Genomic DNA, 19,212 nt, shown 5'->3' on the forward strand with positions numbered 1-19,212 from the left:
GTGTGCCTGTTGTGGGGCAGGGGGAGCTGTACGCCATGCACTGTGTATCAATAAACCCTTGAAAGACTAGAGGCTTCTCAAAGCTGTATAATCTAGTTGAGGACTTGGTTAGATATGTGAAAAGATTGTTATAATGCATGGTTTTAATCAAGATCTGCAAAGGGTATCATGTGAGCAGAGAAGAGACACGTTTAGCCCAGTCTGAAGTGGTCAGGAAGGCATCCTGAAGGAGGTGAACCTCGAGTAGTAAAGGATGCATAGGAAAAAACTAGGGAAAGGACTGGAGTTAGCAAAAACATAGAGCAAAGACACAGACAAGACACAGCACAATTTAAGCATAGAGCTACCAATCGCTACCTCAGTTGCTAGGCCTTAAGATGAGAGAAAGGGACTGGAAGAGAGAAGCCTGGAAAGGAACTTGAAGCCAAGACCCAGATTAGGACTTTGGGTTGTAAGGCAGTGACGTGGAGCCCTCAATTATGTTGACGAAAAGAAGAGGATCTGCACATTTTGGCAAGTTCTGTCCAGCTGTAGCATGGAGGATGTACCTAAGGAGGGCAAAAGAAAGGCAGGAGGCTGCAATAGGCCAAGGTAGCAGCTGTCATGAAAGCTGGAGAGGCCTGGACCAGAGCAGCAGCCATTGCCTTTTCAGCTAGCATTAGTCTGGCCATAGATGGTCCACTATTCGGAAGAAAAGCAATAGGCTCTATGTTTATATGTGTAGCCTGTCATAGAATGTCAGAGAACTTTCATAAAGGAGGTAAAATGAAGAAGCAGACAATGGACCCCCTGATATTCTTCTCTTATTACATTTCCTGATGGTTCTGGGTAACATGTACATTTCCTAGGTCTTTGGTCTTTGCCTGTTTGCTAGAAACATCTGACATTTCTGAAGGGGAACTAAGACAAACAGTTGCTGTTAGAAGCTATAAAGTGTTACAGAATGCTGAGGGATGTGCTCTTATTTGTTTCTGCCCATGACAGAAAGGGGAACCTTCCTGAAAAAGGTTTTTACAATTTCCTGGGTTGAAAAAACCCAAGGAAGACTTCCATGTAATTTTCAACCTAGCTGCTAGACTTTCCTCTTGCTAACTTCCATATTTGAGAATGCTTAGTTGTGTAGAACCAAGCTTCCAAGCTCAAGGATTCAATGTTAATGGCAATTTAATCAGCTGGCTTAACAGTTAAGCCTACCGTGGACACTTACTCTTGGAAAGTACATTGTCTCATATTTTAATAATTTTAAAAGCGATCTGAGAAATGGACCCTCACAGACAGACCTCTCATCTTCCTCTCCATCTGATCAATAGAATGCAGTTTTTCCAAGCAAAAGCTGTATCTATAAATCATTTTAAAAGAAAAGAGTGTAAATTTAATTTTAAGCCAAACAGTTTTTTCTTTTATAGGCAGTTCATGCTTCTTTATTTTCCTCACCAGCATGTTTCACTTCAGTGCTTTAGAAAAGGAGTATTTTATTGCACACGTCTTCACCAACATGGAGGCCTACAAGCAGTGATAAAGAGTGGGTTTAGATAATATATATTAAAAATGATAAATCATTTTCCAGCCTTCCATGACATTTTATTTTCTCTGCATCTTTACCTCTTTCTGACTCATGTACCTGGGCTGATTAATGCCCCATCTCCCCTGTTACGCTTTAATCCAGGGCCTGTGTTTCATTCACCTGCCAATAGTGATCGCCAATAAATTCATCATGCAGGCTGCTGCCAGCATAAAAATGCCCATCAAAAAGCAGGCAATTCGGAGTCTCCATTTATCTGGTACCCTCAGGACTCACATGGTTCCACAATTGGAGCTGCAGTTGCTCATTTCTTCCTAAGCATGGGCTGGGAAAATGAGAGAAGGCTAATGAATGCATTCAAGGGATCCCACTGAATCAGCAAGCCCCTTAAAGGCACAACAGACACAAATAGGCAGCTGCAGCTCGCTGGAATTCAAAACAACAACAAAAGAGCTAGTTAAATATTTGAATAGCTGAAGTATATGTCTATTCATTCCCATGGAAATTGCTAAAATAGGCCGTCCCCCCATCTCCTGAGGAGTCAAAGTCATTGAAATCCCAAAGCGTTTCATCCTGTCAAGCATGCCTTTGAAGAGCAGGACATTTACATCTCCATAACAGGCCAGCTCAACATTAGTGGTAATAAAACTTGGGGGCATGGAAGGACTCTAGAATATGGTACCCATTTACTCCAGTCTCTGGGGACACAGGAGTGACTTACTGACAATTGGACTACTCTTTTGCCCCATCCCTGTATTAGTTTGGCATCTTAGAGTTGCAAATGTCTCGAACAATAAATATACCATCCAGGAGTCAATACCAAGCTCTGGATATGGCTTGATCCAAGGCCCAAACACTTTGGCGCTCTTCTGTTGGATTGGCTTGACTTGGAGACAAACTTTTCTCTCATGGTTGCAGCAAAGATGAGTTCCATTCGGTCCTGGTGCTAATCCTCCCAGATGTCCATCCAGCAGGAAAGAAAACATAACTTACATCAACCTTTGTACACACATCCCAGGCTTGGTTTTGATCAGACTAACTTTAGTCACATGCCGATTCTTAAGCCACGCTGTGGGCAGGGAATGGAATTATGCTGAATTTTTATGCCTAAGCCATTGGTTCCATCTTGAATCACATTGGCTGTCTGGGGGTAGGTGGATAACCAAATGAAAATCATGATCAGTGAGCAGGAGGAAGTGGTTACAGGGTGGCAATCCAAACAGTGATGACAACAACAAATAAACTAAATAAACAAATAAACAAACTAGAATATTCTGCTCAGGATACCGTAACACAATATCACTGATTGGGTGGCTTAACAACAACTTTCTCACAATTCTGGAGCCTAGAAATCTAAGGTCAGGTGCAGCCGGTAAAGTTCCTGGTGAGGGCCCTCTTCCTGGCTTGCAGACAGCCACCTTCTCACTGTGTCCTCCCATGGTCTTTTCTCTGTGGCTCGTGGAGAAAGAAAGAGAGGACACCAGTCCTGTGAGATTAAACCCCCACCCTTATGGCCTCATTTAACCTTAATTACCTCCTTAAAGACCCAAATACAGCTATACTGGGAACTAGGTCTTCAGCATATGAATTTGGGGGATATAAAATTCAGTGTGGAACACAAGCAACAATGATAACCCCCAGCCGTGCATCTCTAATTAATCCTGTTTTAGGTGGGCTTTTATCCACCAGGAGTCAATTGTTTTTATGATCTCATAGTCTGAGAGTAAATGTGCTTAGGTAGCTTCTAATGGATGCTGTGAGGAACACCCAGCCATGCATTCAATCGGGTTGCATCTACTTAACGGCCATGAATTAAGGGACCGAGGAAGTTCCTGGAGACTGACATTTAGTTATGATTCTAGGACTATGAAAAAGTTTGAGAATCACCGGAAAAGAGACCTTGTGCCTTTTTGGAACTCATCTTTCAGAAGTGCCTTTAGTGAAAAGTTATGAGCTCCCCAGTAAAGGTGGAGACTTGAGACTACAGAATAAGACCCCCTGACATTTTGAATAATAGTGATGTGGTCCAGCTTAATCGCCCACACGTTCTATAAGATCTGACTGCAAATGATCTTTGGATGTTAAAATTTCCTCTCAAATTTCCTCTCAAATAATGAAGATTTCCATAGTTTGAAGACTCTGCTACATTAATTAAAGATAATTCCCCAAGACGAGCTCTGAAAACGTGATAAACAGGAACAGTATCTTTGCAAAGAAGGCATGGCCTTGCAGGAAGGCCAATGAAGGAATTGCTTGCAGGGTTACAACTCTGATTTCTTAATGTGAGTTACAACGAGCTTTTAAAAACTTCTTGTATTACTTTATCATGAATATTTATACATTATGTATTTATACACACACCTGCATATGCTTTAGAGAGTACATATGTGAGCATATATTCTCTTAACCGTACATGTCAGTCTTTTTATAAAATAAAAGTCTGGTATTTTTATAGATAAGATTACCTTTTAGTAAGGTTCACTTGGAACTTCACTATTGTATCAGTCAGAATAGGCTAGGTTACGTTGCAGAAACAAATAACCCTTAAGACAGAGAAGATTATTTCTCCTCCTGCTCCATGTACAACACAGTTTGTCCAAACATGAGACTTCATGGTTCACGATGATAGGATGAAGAGGAAGTGGAAAACCTACTACTAACTATTAAGTCTTCTGCCCAGGAGTAACACATGTCATTTCTGCTCCTTTTTCACTGGCAAATGCAAGCAATGTGGATTGGTGATGGTAGTGGTGGAGGGTGGTTTCCAATCCTCTGCTGGGCCAGGAAGGAGAGGGGGCAGTGTGGTGTCTAACACAATCGGGATCCCATGTCACACCAAGTTGGGCTCGTGATCGAAAAATTCAAAGGTGAAAAGTTGGAATTTATGGGGCTTCCCTGGTGGTACAGTGGTTGAGAGTCCGCCTGCCGATGCAGGGGACGCAGGTTCGTGCCCCGGACCAGGAGGATCCCACATGCCGCGGAGCGGCTGGGCCCGTGAGCCATGGCCGCTGAGCCTGCACGTCCGGAGCCTGTGCTCCGCAATGGGAGAGGCCACAACAGTGAGAGGCCCGCGTACCGCAAAAAAAAAAAAAGTTGGAATTTGTTCACCTATTCATTCAATACATCTTTACTGAGTACCTAAAATGTACCAGGCACTGTGCTCAATGCTAGAAGTACAATGGGGAGACAAGACAGAAATATTTTTGTTACTCGTAGAGACCTTCCAGTGGGGAGAGGTTACAACAAGTAAGTAGATAATTAAAATTCAGAGTGAGATGAGCTTTGGCGGGCAAAGAACAGTGTGCCTTGGAAATACAGAAAACAATAGTCGGCATAATGAAGGCTCCTACTGTTGTCTATCTCTCGCTTTCCAACTCAGTCCCTACTATTTTTGTGGGCATCTCGTGCCCTGTTTTCAAATCATTCTACTTGGACCCAATCAGCAATTGAAGTATTTGCTAAGTAGCTACCACATGTAAAGTATCCTGCTTGACACTGTTGTAACTGTTAGGAAGCTTATGGAAGAGGGTGAATGAGAAGATTTCTGTTTAACTCAGAGTGCTTAAAATCTAATAGGAGCAGTAAGACTATATAAATATGAATACAGAAGAGAATGTGGTATTTATCGTGAGACAGACCACCTAAATGTCAATGGGGGTATTTCCGATTTGGGGAATGGAGAAATGCTCATGACGAAGTGAATTTTAAGGTGGATTTTGTTGAATAAAGAGGATTTAATGGTAAAAAAATTGAGATTGAAGGTTATATTTCAGTAGGAAAAATCAGCTGGTGCAAAGAAACAACATTTGGAAGCTCCACATGTGCAGGGACTGTGATTACTTTATTCTTTATTACATTCCCAGCACTGTCTTGTGTCTTGTATCTATCAGGTGGTCAAAGAATAGTTTTTCAATGAATTAATGAAGAAATAGGAAAATAAGGCATGCTCATTTAAGGAATGCAAACTAACAGTTTAACTGAAAGCTGGGTTTTTTTTTTTTTTTTTTTTTTTGCGGTACGTGGGCCTTCCACCGTTGTGGCCTCTCTCGTCGCGGAGCACAGGCTCTGGACGCGCAGGCCCAGCGGCCATGGCCCACGGGCCCAGCCACTCCACGGCATGCGGGATCCTCCTGGACTGGGGCACGAACCCGTGTCCCCTGCATCGGCAGGCGGACTCCCAACCACTGCGCCACCAGGGAAGCCCAAAGCTGGGGTATTTTAAGGCAAGTCATAAGTGATAAAGCTGGGGCCGAGTCAAGGTTTTGAATGCCATTGAAAATTTTCCTTACTCTTATGTTTATATAATACCAGAGTTTATGGAGGTGTCACAGACACATCGGTCCGTTGATCCTAAAACAGCCCCTTCAGGTGGGCAGGGCGGTAATTATTGCTCTGAGGAAGGACTCTTAGAGAGACCAAGTCACCGTGGGGTGTCTGTCAGGAAGTGGAGGACCCAAGACTCGAACCCAAGACTTGGGATCCACATGCAATTCCCATCCCTTCATACTGCATTGCCTATCTGTTCCGGATCAGAGCAGCACTTTTTGGTGTTTGGAAGCAGCAGAAATGACAATATCATAGATGTTTCTTGCAAAATATGGGAAACTGAGAGAGAGGGACCAGTGATAAGAACATTGGAATAACATGAGAGAAGACTAAACTCCTGTAGTAGCAGTGAGCTCAGACAGGCTAGGATTTCTTTTTAACAGAGCTACAAGATTTGGGGACAAATTCCACCTCTGCTGGGCTACGGCTTAGGCCAGTGTTTCTTAGTGTCGGCACGGTTAATGTTTCGGGACTTAAGTACTTTGTTGTGTGGGGACTGGCCTGTGTACTGGTGGCTGTTTATCAGCATCTCTGGCCTTTACCCATCACACGCTGGGAGCACAGCCTCTCCACCTCACCCCTCCCATGGTGACAACCCCAAATATCTCCAGACGTTGCCAAACTTCCCCTGGGAGGCAAAAGTCATCCCCATTCAAGACCACTGACCTAGCCAGTCAATTCTGATTTGTTTCCAGAAAGGCAGTGGATATTAAAGAGCACATTGGGCATTTAGTGGGAAAACATGAAGGAAGGAAATGCGGTTTCATCTTATGGATTTGGGTTTCCTCCACTGACAGTGTGTAAACCACCTCCAGTGATATTAAGTAGGAAGTGGGTGGCCGATAGTTAATTCATATGACTGGTGCTGCATTTTCGACAATGAGTTTTCATTTTGTTCTGTTTATGGTCATTTTATTCAACTATTTGTATTCAGCACCCAGCTTTATAAGTGTATATAATCCTATTATGTTCTATTCCATTATGGGAGCTTCCTAATAGAAGAGCACAAAGTAATAAAATTAAATGAACATCTTAGCTATTGTGTCAGCCTCACACATTTCCTGACCTTGGCTGGATTTAAGAGTGTTGGTCGGGGGTGGTGGGGAGGGGAAGGTTGACATTGGGTCACTGGAAAGAAAGACAAAGGTGCGGGCTTCCCTGGTGGCACAGTGGTTGAGAGTCCGCCTGCCGATGCAGGGGACACGGGTTCGTGCCCCGGTCCGGGAAGATCCCACATGCCGCAGAGCAGCTGGGCCCGTGAGCCATGGCCACTGAGCCTGCGCGTCCAGAGCCTGTGCTCTGCAATGGGAGAGGCCACAACAGTGAGAGGCCCGCGTACCGCAAAAAAAAAAAAAAAAAAAAAAAAAAGACAAAGGTGCATGAAGCAGGTCTTTCCAAGATTGGAGAGAAGAATTTGGATACAACTGGAAATATTTTAAAGTGAGATGGCTAGAAATGCTGCCATCCTCCTACTCTTTCCAAAATTCCATAATAGAACCACAGAAAAAAATTCCTACATGGTGCTTTGCATTAGCTGCAGCAAATGTTGGTTTAGAGGAACTGAAAAAAGAATTTGCATGTTATATATATATATATGCATAAATATGAATATAACTATGACTTTATAGCAGCAATTACAAAAGGATTTTCAAATGCATGTCATGTGGCGACAGTCCTTGTGCAAGGAAGAGCAGAGAGCACATTTTGACCTCACTCGGTGACTGGGCACGAGAGACAGGTCTGAGCAAGTCAGTTCAGGTCTCTGAGTCATTGTTTAGGTTTTCCATGGAAATGAAAGCTCAGGGGAATTTGACATAAAGTGTTTGCCAGCCTCTCTGGGTTTGTTACTCTCTTTGAGGGCCACTAATATCACTTCTCAGATGATGAGTATCAGCCAGTTTCCCTCCCAAAAGACTTGCTCTGAGTGCTTACCAGTGTTGCTTTGCAGAGAGATGGGGGTTTGGGGATGGGTCTCAGCCAGTCATTCCCTCAATGTGAAGACAGTATTAGGGAAATTTTGTGTGTGTACAACCAGACATCGCCTGTCTTCCCTGCAGGGAGCTTGTGACAGCTGAAAAAAATTGTTTATAGAGTGTTTTGAGCTCTCACTGGGGTGGTACCACAGAGACAAAGCTTTGATATGCCTCTTTCATCTCTTTCAACTATTACTAGTAAACAGAGGCTGCCTCTACCTTTCTCAAAGTCCCAAGTTTAAAACGAACCATTAGGGGTCCCAGGTTCCATTTTTTACCCACTCAGAGAAGATCGTGTGACCTCCTTTGTTAAAGAAAAAGCCTTCAGAATTTACAATAGATTTAAAAAAATCCAACACGTTGTAATGTTTAACTGTGAATGACTAAGATGTAGACCAAATGAATTTTCTTTGAAATATTCCACACGTTCAAATGAAAGAGGGAAGTAGTTGGCAACATTTTGTGCTCAAAATTAAATGTTTGAAATATGGGAAGGGGACAGTTTTCCACATTCCGAGCAAGTCTATTTCATCTACTCCCACTTGAGGCTTCTGAACTTTGTAGCGTTTAAAAATCATTTGAGTCTGATTTTATTTTTTTAATGCTGCAATAGAAGCTGACCAATTTTCCCTGATTAAAGTAATATCTAATCTCTAGTAAGTGTCCTAGCATCTAGCAAGTAATCAATAAGTACTGTTTTTCAAAAATTGCTTTTGCAGAGCACAGGCCCTTCTCGCAAGATGAGGAAATAGTGACCCCAAAGCATCTGAGTAGGAGGAAATCTAGGCCAGTTGACTGAATGCTTTTCTTTAAATTGCACATGATCTCACATTCCCAAAATACCCATGCTCAGGAAAGCTATATAAGGCCATGTGCAATTTACTCCCAGTCATATGTGCCTGATGGTTAGTACTATAGACTGCTAGGGCTCAAACGGACCTTTGATGCCACTTCTCAACCTCTGTCTTCATGGAGTAGGAAGCAGAGCCTATGAGGGAGGGAAGTGACTCACCCAAGGTCATGCAGTTCATTTCTTACAGCATCTAGAGAGACCCCGCGCCTGACATCTGATCCAGCATCTTTATTCCACATTCCTGCCCAGAATGCTGGGTTCTGGGTATTGCTCACTTTTAAATACTGTCTACCATGAGATTCCATGGGAGGGCCATAAATGATTCAAGAGGGCAGCAAATATGCTTGCAAAATATTGTGGTTTTTACGTTGAGTGTATAATTTGCATGTTGGTATTTTCATTACACTTGCTGTACTTCATATTGTTATGCTTTTAAAAATGGTTGTTCTCATGCATTCATTCAGCAAGTATTTATTGAGGGTCTGTACTAGGCACTGAAGGTGGTGGTGAGCTACATAGACAAGATCCCTGTAGCAAATCCTGTTGATGCCCCACCAGGTCCTCCCAAGTCCCACCATCCCCATGCTGGCCTCCGTGCTGGCCCCCAGTGTCCTACTGCAAACACCCGGGAATCTACCCCAGTGCTCTCTCTTAGCAGAATGACAGATGGTAGTTGGAAGGTAAATGACCCAACTTCCTCATGTTTTGGATGGGAAAACTCTGAGATGCATTCTACACCCTCTCCCCAAGCACCCCAGGGATTTGAACTCTAGTTGTCCACAGTGTAACCCGCTGGATAACGCATCCACTGCAGGCTTCCCTCACTCCCTGTGTCACCGGCTCACTCTCCCTCTAGTTTTCCTGGATCCCTTCCTACTAAACTGCCTTCACTTGAATCCTTGTGTCAGAGTCTGTTTCCAGTGGGGGTGCGGGGGCTGAGCCTCTTCTAAGACAGTCACGGACTTTGTGAAGCTCCAGTCCTAGTAAAGGATACAGACAAGAAATAATACCTGAAGTGAGTCAGGTCCTTTCTTGGTACATACTGAGAAGGAGGAGATGATAGTTAGTGAGAGGGGCTGAGAGAGGCTTGGGTTAGTGGTGAGGTCGGGGCTCCTCTGGGGTGTGATAGTTGCCCTGAAACCCGAAGGATGAGAGGTGGTGGTTAGGCATGAGAAGAGCCCAAACAGAGGATTCTGGAAGGAGGCAAGGAAACGTGCAGAGTGAGCAGGAACAGGAAAGAGACTGCTGTGGTCGTTTCACAGGAGATGGTGGGGGGGGGGGGGGGCGGGGGAGGCTGGGGGAGGCCACGTCGTACGGGACTCTAGTCATCATCAGGAGTTTATTCTAGATGCAAGGAGAAACCTTTAAATGATGTTAAGCAGGGGAATGCAATAATCTGACTGATACCTGAAAATAATTATCCCAGCAGCTCTGCAGAGGAGAGATTCCGGGGAGGCAAGAACAGAGCAGGAGATGAATGAGAAGGTTGCTATAGAAGTTTAGGTGAGAGATGATAGATGGTTATCAGCACCCAGGTTCAAGTGTTGATAGGGAATATAATCAAATAGAATTGAAATGCAGAGTACCTATGCATTGATATCTTTGTCTCTGAAACCATTTGTGTGTATTTCAGGGGTTCTTAGCATTTTGCAATGAAGTAGCTTTGGAAAATCTAATGAAATCTGTGGATTTTCACACTGTGGATTTAAAAATGTAGATATACATGGAACACAATTATGAATTTGTGATGGGGGGTTTAGAGGTTATGGAGTCAGTTAATTTCTATGTGTACATGTGTGTATATCTTTCCCTTTGTACCGGTTAGGATAGGCTCTCTACCATAGTAAAAAAAGTCCTGAAGTGGAAAATGGTTCAAACACAATAGTTTATTTCTTGCATATGGATGAAAGTTGGAGGATACATAGCTCAGCTTCATTGGACCTCAGGTAGAAGAACTCGGTTTCTACACTGTCTGCATTCACCAAACAATACTGGGAGAATGAGCAGAGAATTTCTTTGCTATCTTCAAGTCATAACTTCCAAGTTTACCGTAATCATTGTCTTCAGTCTTCCTTCTGGACAAGTAGAAGGGGAAAGAGCATGGGGTAGCATACATTTATAAGTCATCCAGCCCAGAAGTGGTGCTCAATGCTCTGCACACCTTCCATTGGCTGGAATTTAATAGTATGGCCACGACTAACTGCAGGAAGGGCTGGAAAATGTAGTCTAGCTGTGGGCCCAGGGAAAAAGAGGGAAATACAGACTTCAGAGAGCAGCTAGCAGTTTCAGCCACAAAACACATATTTTTCTTTAAATTTGTCACATTGGAGGTCTTCAGTGTTCCTTTTCTTAAGAACAGTGGACATAACTCACATTGGAAGTTTGAGGGAAGGGAAAGGATGGAGCCAATGAAGGCTGGTCAGGAGAAATCCAGGGACCCCTTTTTTTTTTTTTTTTGTGGTACGCGGGCCTCTCATTGTTGTGGCCTCTCCCATTGCGGAGCACAGGCTCCGGACGCGCAGTCTCAGCGGCCATGGCTCACGCGCCCAGCCGCTCCGCGGCATGTGGGATCTTCCCGGACCGGGGCACGAACCCGTGTCCCCTGCATCGGCAGGCGGACCCTCAACCACTGCGCCACCAGGGAAGCCCTCCAGGACCCTTTTGAACTGTGATTTCGGGAACTAGTTTAACTCAAAGTGAGCCCTCTTCTTGGTCTGTGGAGATGGGACTTATATATAAAGGTTGTGTCCTTAAGTAAAAGATTAAGTTTAAATTGAAGTGGAAACTTGGCCCCAAACGACACTATTCTGTGCCCTGAGGAACTGGAATTAATTTGAAGCAAACTATTACTCACTCCGATTATGTGTCAGTTGGAAAGAGAGATGATTGTATTGTCCACAAAGCGGTCCTTTGCATTCATTTCCTTTCCACTGCAATGACCAGTCATCCTACTTTGTGTGAGGTAACAGGCAGTCGGCTGCTCACCCAAGCACTTATGGAGTCTACTCTGGGCTCAACACTTTCCTGGCAGCAAGGAGCCCATAGCTCCTCTCTTATGTGTCCTTCGGGGAGTGGGTGTGGCCCACTCTCCGAAGGAGAGGAAGAAGAAGTTGGAAGTGAAGTGCATTTCTGTCAGTGAATCATATTCTCCCTTTAGCTTCCATCATTAGAGATGCTTTTCTTGGGGGCAGAGGGTGATGAGTTTTGCCTTAAAATATAAAGAAATTTCAATAATTAAAAATATATATATATATATATATATATAAAGAAATTTCAATTGAGAACACAGCAAATTTTAATTCCTCCAGAGTTAGAAGAGCTGCTTTTCCTTCTAATATACAAAATCAATTTTTTCTGAAACTTACAAAAAAAATCCAGAAATGGCATTCTCTTGAGATCAGAGCCCTTCTAAAAATCACATTTAGTGTTTGTACCATTCAGCACCACAGGGAAGATTAAATTTCTTCCATGTTGCCTGTTTCTCGCTCTTTCCTCTGATTCTCTCCTTTGCATCATAAATATTCCTTTTCAACCCCCTAAATTTTAGTGATTTCCTCTGAGAGACATTTGAAAAGGAATCTTTATTGCTATTTATTTTATTTAGAGTTCCATTTTAGAGCTGTTAATGTGTTAATATGCTATTTTCTTTTCTACATTCCTCTTCTCTGGATAGGGAAGATTGAACTTTCTTCAAGAAGAGATGGATTTAATTGGTTAATTTCATAATTTAGACTCTTTGTTGGTCTTGATTCCAAAAGAAGGAGTTCCTTTAAGCTCGCTGCAATTACATTTGCTTTTGAAGGAGCCCTTTATGTTGCAGTGAATAAAGTGTCTCTTATTAAGTAGAAAATAAATGAATCTTTGGCAGGACTCTGCTCCCAATGGGTGAAACATCACAGGAAATTGAGAAATTGTTTCTTTTTGGCCTTATGGGAAATTTTTGCGGGTGAAATTTAGTACCACGGTTTTAAGACTACTGCTTAAATTCATCAAGAAAAAGTCGAACAAAGGACAGTTCTTGGAAGGGAGACGTATCAATGTGATGGTGCTCTGCCTAATTTGTTAAATTTTCCAAGAACTCTGGCGTATGGTCAAGAAGATTATAGTCTCTCTTATGTAATAATTGTGTGACTGTTAAAAAGAACTTAGAAGTATTTTAGCAATTTAGGAATAAGTTTGTCAAAAGTTAGCCTCGTTGAATATCCTTTTATTTGTACCTACAAAAAGGGGTGTTTTTTAATGTGTCCAAGAAGAAATGTGTCCCAGCTGCAGCATCCAGCTTCTGTTCTCAGTTGGACTCTGGGCTCCGCTTAAACTTGAGCAGATCCACTTGGGACACTAGACCTGGGTTCTGAGCTCCAGACCTGAGCCCCAGACACTGGATGCCTCCCTCTGAGGCTTTCTGCACGTAGTCACCTTATTTGGGAATTATGCCCCACACGCATGCTGTGAGTTGAACCCCTTGCCTATTTTCCTGCCAGGTTCCTTGGAGACACTGGGCAGCATCACCATGTGTCTTGTAGTCTAAACCCAAGAACGTCCCTGTTCATTTCCGATATTCCCCTCAACTTGCAATCGATCGCCAAGTCCTCTTGATTCCCCTAAAGAGGCCGGACAGCCATCCCCTCCTCATCCCTGCCCCACCTCCCCACTACCTGGCTCAGGTAACAATTCTCTCAGGCCCTGATTTCTCCAGCAGCCTCTTCAACCAGTCTCTTGCCCTCAGTCTTTCCATTACATCATCCTGTTTCCATCCTGCAACCACTTTCTAAAATTAACTGTGATTATGTTCCTTCCTGGCCTGAAGTTGGTTGGTTGGTTGGTTTCTAGGGCCTACCTGCAATTTTCACCATAGATTCCAAACTCTTAACCTGGCCCTTGCTTATGTGTTTCAGCTTCTTTCCGCTTTCCAGCTTCATCAGCCCCTTGACAAATGAATGCTTCCCTCTCTAACCAGAACTGGACTATTTACAGTGAGAATGTCCTCCTCTGCTTTTTCCCATTCTTGGCAAATTTTAATCTATTGTCCAGAAGCCAAAGAACTCTCCCCCCTTACCTGCTCCCCCCTTACCTGCTTCCCAGATTCAGCTAGATACTCCTTGTTTGAGTTCCCATACACCCCGGTTGTACTTCCACGAGAGTTGATCCTTGATTGTAAACTCCTTGAGCGCAGGCCATACAGCTCTTTGTATTTGAATCTTCTGCTATGCCTGCTGAATAAATAAACGAGGAATGAATAACTACTTCTAGTGCTTTTCTATATATAAGATTGAATCCTAATTGTAGCGTTGTAAACGCTACAACATTTACATCAGCTTTGGCTAATTTTGGCTAAGTATTTTGGAGGATTGGAAAGGCAACTAAGAAAGAATGGAAAAACTGGATTTGGCATCGAAAGGCTGTGGCCTTTGCTAAGTCTGTCGGCCCCTCTGAATCTCAATCCCTTGTTAAGGAACTGGGATATATTACAGGGTTTGACTGAGGACTAAGGGAGAAATGTCTGAGGTGGGGGAGGCATTTTATGAATTATGATGATTGCACAAGTGTTACCTGCTTTATTCTTATGCTTTTCATACCTGTAGTTCTCCCTACTGCACCTGTGTCAAACACCAGCCTAGGACACACGGGGGGTGAGTGACATCATGCGGCACAGATGGGAGGAGAGTACTTACCAGGTCTCTGTTCAGTTAGGTGGAGACCTACTAATGGCAGGATAGACGTCGGAAATGGTTCACCCTTAGCTTTCCCATTGGAAATACACTCCACCCTCTTGTACGCTGTTGGTGAAAGTAATACCTCATGTAGTGGGAAAACAATTAGGTAACGTGCATCGAGAACCTTAACAATATTTCCCCCTTTTGACACAGTAATTCCATTTCTGGGATTTATCTTGAGGGAATGATTTCTGAAAATGGGGATGGGAGCACCTAAGACGTGCAAAGATGTTCATTGCAGTTGTGGTTGTGATAGTGGATGGTGGACAATAATCTGAATCAGGTAACCAGTGAGGAGTGCTATGGCCTTGCCCTTCAGTGGGCTCTCTGTAAGACAGAAACATGATTTTGAAAAAATACTCAAGTGAAAAAAGGAGTCCAGATATTCAATCCACGATTTAATTAAAACTATGTAAATCAAACACGTATAGAAAAACAAAAAGTGACCAGTAGGAAAATACACTCCATTTTGAAAGAGATAAGTCGTAACTAAGAAATCCACAGGCACAGCCTGGCCTCGCTACACTGAGGACCCAGTGAATGAGGTCACTTTCTTCTGTGCAAACGAATCTTTCTTTGGCATTGGATAGAGGCCAGAGGCCTGCCTTTTAAAATCTGGAAGAAAGCATTCAGAGGAATAACAATCAGAAGTAAAAATTGGCTTAGAGCTGAAGTTGTAGAATACTAAGAAAGGAAAGGCTAAATGTACTTGAAAAAGATAGTATTCATGACAACTTTGTAAGGCATTTTTGAGTGTGCAGAGTGTTTTCGTATGTATTTTTCATTTTGATGGGCTCTTCTCTTATGTAGCTTTTTATCCTGCCTGTAAAAATCACTACAGATGTAAGGAGCTGAGAAACACAGTTACTACTTATTTGGGCTCCATTCCCTTTATTGGCCTCTTATCCAGGGATTTCCCCACTGTGCAGAGTTTACTTTGAACCCAGCGGAAATTACCTAGAAGGGAACAGTCGGGCCCAGGAAATAAATAGGCATTTCATTGTGGCATTATTCACTGGAGGACCTCCAAACATTTGGCACACTTTTTCCCACACGTGCCTCATGGAACCTTGTGTTATAAAGAGGCGCAGAGCTGCTGGGAGCTGCCCACCATCACACAGCAAGTCAGTTGTGGAACTGTGGTCCCCTTTTTTCCTCTTGAATTCCCATCTAGTCCAAGTGTCAGTTCTCCCAGAGGATTTCACATTCCTTTTTTGTACTGTCTTAGCTCCAGAAAAGATCTGTTTTCTTTGATTATTTTCCCATATGTCTGTGGTTGAGAGCCATGGTGCACTTGTTGAATGCACTGTGTTGTTTTCATCCCTGCAGTTCCCTGTTTGATGATTCGATACTTAAGGGAGAAGAGAGACAGTGAGAAGGAAAATCTGCTCAGTGCCTTTAACCCTAGGTTTGGGCCATTTTTCTCAAAGACAAGCTCTTGCTGTCTCTTATCTTATTCCAACCTCCATGTTCTCAGGATGAGAAATAAATCTTTACACAAAAATCCAAGGGTTAGTTTCCAGGTGTTTGAGGGGAAGCTTTGGTCCCCAGTGGAGCTTTTTGGGGCAGTTTGTTATTTCTCTAGGGACAGTGCTGAATGCTTCTGGTTTACGCTTCTGTTTCGAAGTTTATTTTATGTTTTGTTGTGGTTTTCAGATTTCTCATGGTTTGGATTTGGGAAAGTAAAATCAAGACAAGGTGTTGGTAAGTAGTTCCTCATTCTTTGGATAAGTAATGAGTTTGTGTTGTTTAATTAGGATGAAACTGCTTTGACTCTCTTTATACTTGTTGGTCCTTGATTCTTTTTCTGTGTTCCCGGTTTCTGATTTGCTGAAGAAAGATGCCTAGAATTTTCCAGAAAAGGAACATTGACTTTAGTAAATGGTTTTGTATTTTTGACATCACCTTGTTTTTATCCTATGGGGGAGTGTTAACCGTCATCCAGATCTAGCTTGTTGCTGCATTTTTAAGAAGGTTAAGGAAATAAAATGCAACTACACTCCAACTCCATGTACAGCAAACATTTGGCTGAATATTCAAGTCTGGGCAAGTTCGGATCTTAACTTTCTTCCATTGGCCAACATGTAATAAATTTCTGAATTGGGAAATCAGCTGTTCGTTTATGACCACTTCTCTTTCAAAGCAAGACTCTAACGTCCAGACGCTACGATTTGTGCTTGATTGCATTCTGTTCCTTGCATTCAGACTATGTGCTGGAAATTGAAAAGCAGAGTTTGTAGCTATGAAATGAATGCAGATAATGTAACTCATCACTGGGACTGGAATCAGGTGTGATCTCCCGGGACCTCCGATTTGTTCAGTATTTTCTATGGGTACAGAGACAATGAACAGGAATTGCTTAGAAGGCATGAAAACACAAACTGTCTTTACATCTTGCCTGTGTGTTTCCAAGATCTGGCCCCATCTTTAGTATCTGTTGGTTAGTATTTATTTCGGTAGCAAGGTTGGCTATAGGGAAACTTGTAAAATAGGGGAAGTGTACCAGGGTCATGGAGCCTTCCAGTTCTGAGCCATCCGCCCCGTACGTGTTCATCCCATCCATACAAGGAAGCCTGTTTCCTTTCTCTTTTTGAGCCCGATAGCAGACCTTTCCTGTTGGACAGCCTTTCTCAGTGTCAGTCCAGTGATCCAAAACCACTGAACCCAGAGGTGGCAGACACTGAGCCAGAGAGGGCCTGAAGGGGGAAAGTCACCCTCACCCTCAGCTAGCCCCAGGAATTCCAAGACTAAAGCTCTTAACCAGCAAAGAGAAAGTGGAGTGTGGCACAGTTGGGACATTGAGCTCCACCAGCTCAGGACTTGTCTGTGACTCCCCAGGGACAAATTTCAGATCCAGCTGATCATAGGCACTTTGCCAAGATAGCAGAGAGATTGTCCATACCGTCTTGAAGGTACCCTGTTCCAAGGCTTTGTGCTCACTCTGTGTGTGGAGGTGAAGAGGGGAGTTGAGTGACAAACTCTCTCACAGCAGCGCCATGAAATGGGGTCTTCCTTCCACTAAACAGCAGATCGGTGCAACCATGTAAATGTTTTGCTTTGGTTTTGTTTTAAATTTTTTTGAAGTAGTGTTTATTTTTTCAAAACAGAAAAGGATAAAGAATAAAACAAACAAACGAAAACACCATGTATGCCTGTACCCAGAGAGTGTTTGTTAACACAGAGAAAAATTATACATCCATAAGATTTTTTCAAAAATTAACAGTACAGAAATGTAAATATTAAACAATGTCTCTCTTACCCACCTCCATGGTTCCTCCCCACCAGCTCTCTCCCAAGAGATGTACCTATCACATATTTCTTATGTCCTTACAAAGAAAATAAATTTTACGACATATATAGATCCTTTGAAAATGTATACACCATACTCTTACTCTTTATCTCCCCTTTAAAAATAAAATTAATAGTTAACTATGCTTATTGGCATTTTACGTGGTGCAACCACGTACATGTTTTCCAGGCCGGTTTGCTCTGCAGAGAGGCACTTGTTCCTGGAAAGCTTCAAAAACTGGGCTTCACCCTTTTAGGCTACAGCAGAGGGAATTCTTCTCCAGAATTGTTATTTCAGCTACAGTTCATCAGAAGTGCCGCTGCTTTAAAATGTAGGTTTTATGATTTTTCAGCTGTGGGGAGGCCACAGGTCTGGAGACGACTGCCACTGAAAATATCGTTCGTTACTCACAGATCCCAAGAGAAGAGGGCAGGCCATGACACAGTGGGGACCGTGGTGCTGAAGGGGGCACAGGGTCCATCAGGAGGCAGAGGGAGTAAGGGGAAAACATAGACAAGAGCCTCTATTGTGGTTTCTGCAGAAAGGAATGGGCGAGGCAGGGTAAGCAGGTTTAGGACTGGCTGGGTTGAGTAAGGTCAGTGGGCTCTGGGGTGTAGGGACAGTCCCCAGTTGTCTTATACCTGGCTCTGGGATGATGGGGCAGGTGGATAGTGGACTGGAGTGTGAGAGCCTGGTAAGTGATGCGGTTGGGGGCGTAGACTGTGGATTGGTCAGTTTGTATATGAAACGTACTCTCGTAGGCAGGTACTTTATTATCTCTAGGAATTGGCAGTCCCTCCTCTGTCACCAAAGCCTCAGATGTTGAAGCATCAGAATACAGAAAATAAAAGACATGGTTAATACAGCTATTTAAGAACAATAATCTGTCTCTCTCCTTGAAGACGTGTTGGTCTTGAGAGAAGGAATCTCTTTCTCCAGATGACTTACATCAATTCTTATCAGGGAAAAAAGTCTCAGTCAGGTTTAAAAATGTCTGTAAAGTCATTTATGCAGGATACGTTACTGAGCAGCTCTGGTAAAAGAAAAATGCCTCTTTGCATGTGAGACATATTAAAATAAAAATGGGCTAAAAATGTTTCCAGGCATAGCTCCTACTTGTCAGCTCAGTAATTAGAACTATGTACCCCAAGCTCAGCAAGCCGCACATACCCAGCAATTTAAAACTTTGTTAACATTGTAAGACATTTTTTCAAGTCCTCCTATGAATTTCTCACCCGCTGTGATGTGCCCCTGACTCTTCTTCTGTCTGTCTTTTTGGGGTGTTTTCCCCACGTGCACAGACACATAACGAGACATCCATGATATGCGCAGACAGGCTGCTGTCAAATTATATAGACATTCATCTTCCCCCCTGAGAGCTTTCCCCCTTTGCAGCTTTGCTGTGCTCCATTCGATCAAAATGTTCATAGAAAAATGGCTGAATCTCTGCAACCTTGCCAGCCGTATCAATCTTCCAGGATTTGGAACATCAATAATGAAGAAAACAGCACTTGAATTAACATTCCACTTGATAA

The 19,212-nt window shown here is 43.1% G+C and overlaps 1 protein-coding gene across 5 annotated transcripts in view; it reads left to right on the plus strand.

Moving 5' to 3' along the window:
* NTRK2 (neurotrophic receptor tyrosine kinase 2) overlaps positions 1–19,212 on the plus strand; it is a 378,936-nt gene that overhangs the window by 191,333 nt on the left and 168,391 nt on the right. For 2 of the 5 annotated variants that reach the window (XM_060014973.1, XM_060014977.1), the window contains exon 12: positions 16,045–16,092. The exons of the other annotated variants lie outside the window; for them this stretch is intronic. In XM_060014973.1, coding sequence (XP_059870956.1) covers positions 16,045–16,092 — 48 coding nt within the window. The remainder of the gene's footprint in view (positions 1–16,044; positions 16,093–19,212) is intronic. 5 annotated transcript variants of the gene reach the window in all.

This window comes from Delphinus delphis, chromosome 6 (assembly GCF_949987515.2).
Source record: "Delphinus delphis chromosome 6, mDelDel1.2, whole genome shotgun sequence".
In the NCBI taxonomy this organism is placed as follows: domain Eukaryota; kingdom Metazoa; phylum Chordata; class Mammalia; order Artiodactyla; family Delphinidae; genus Delphinus; species Delphinus delphis.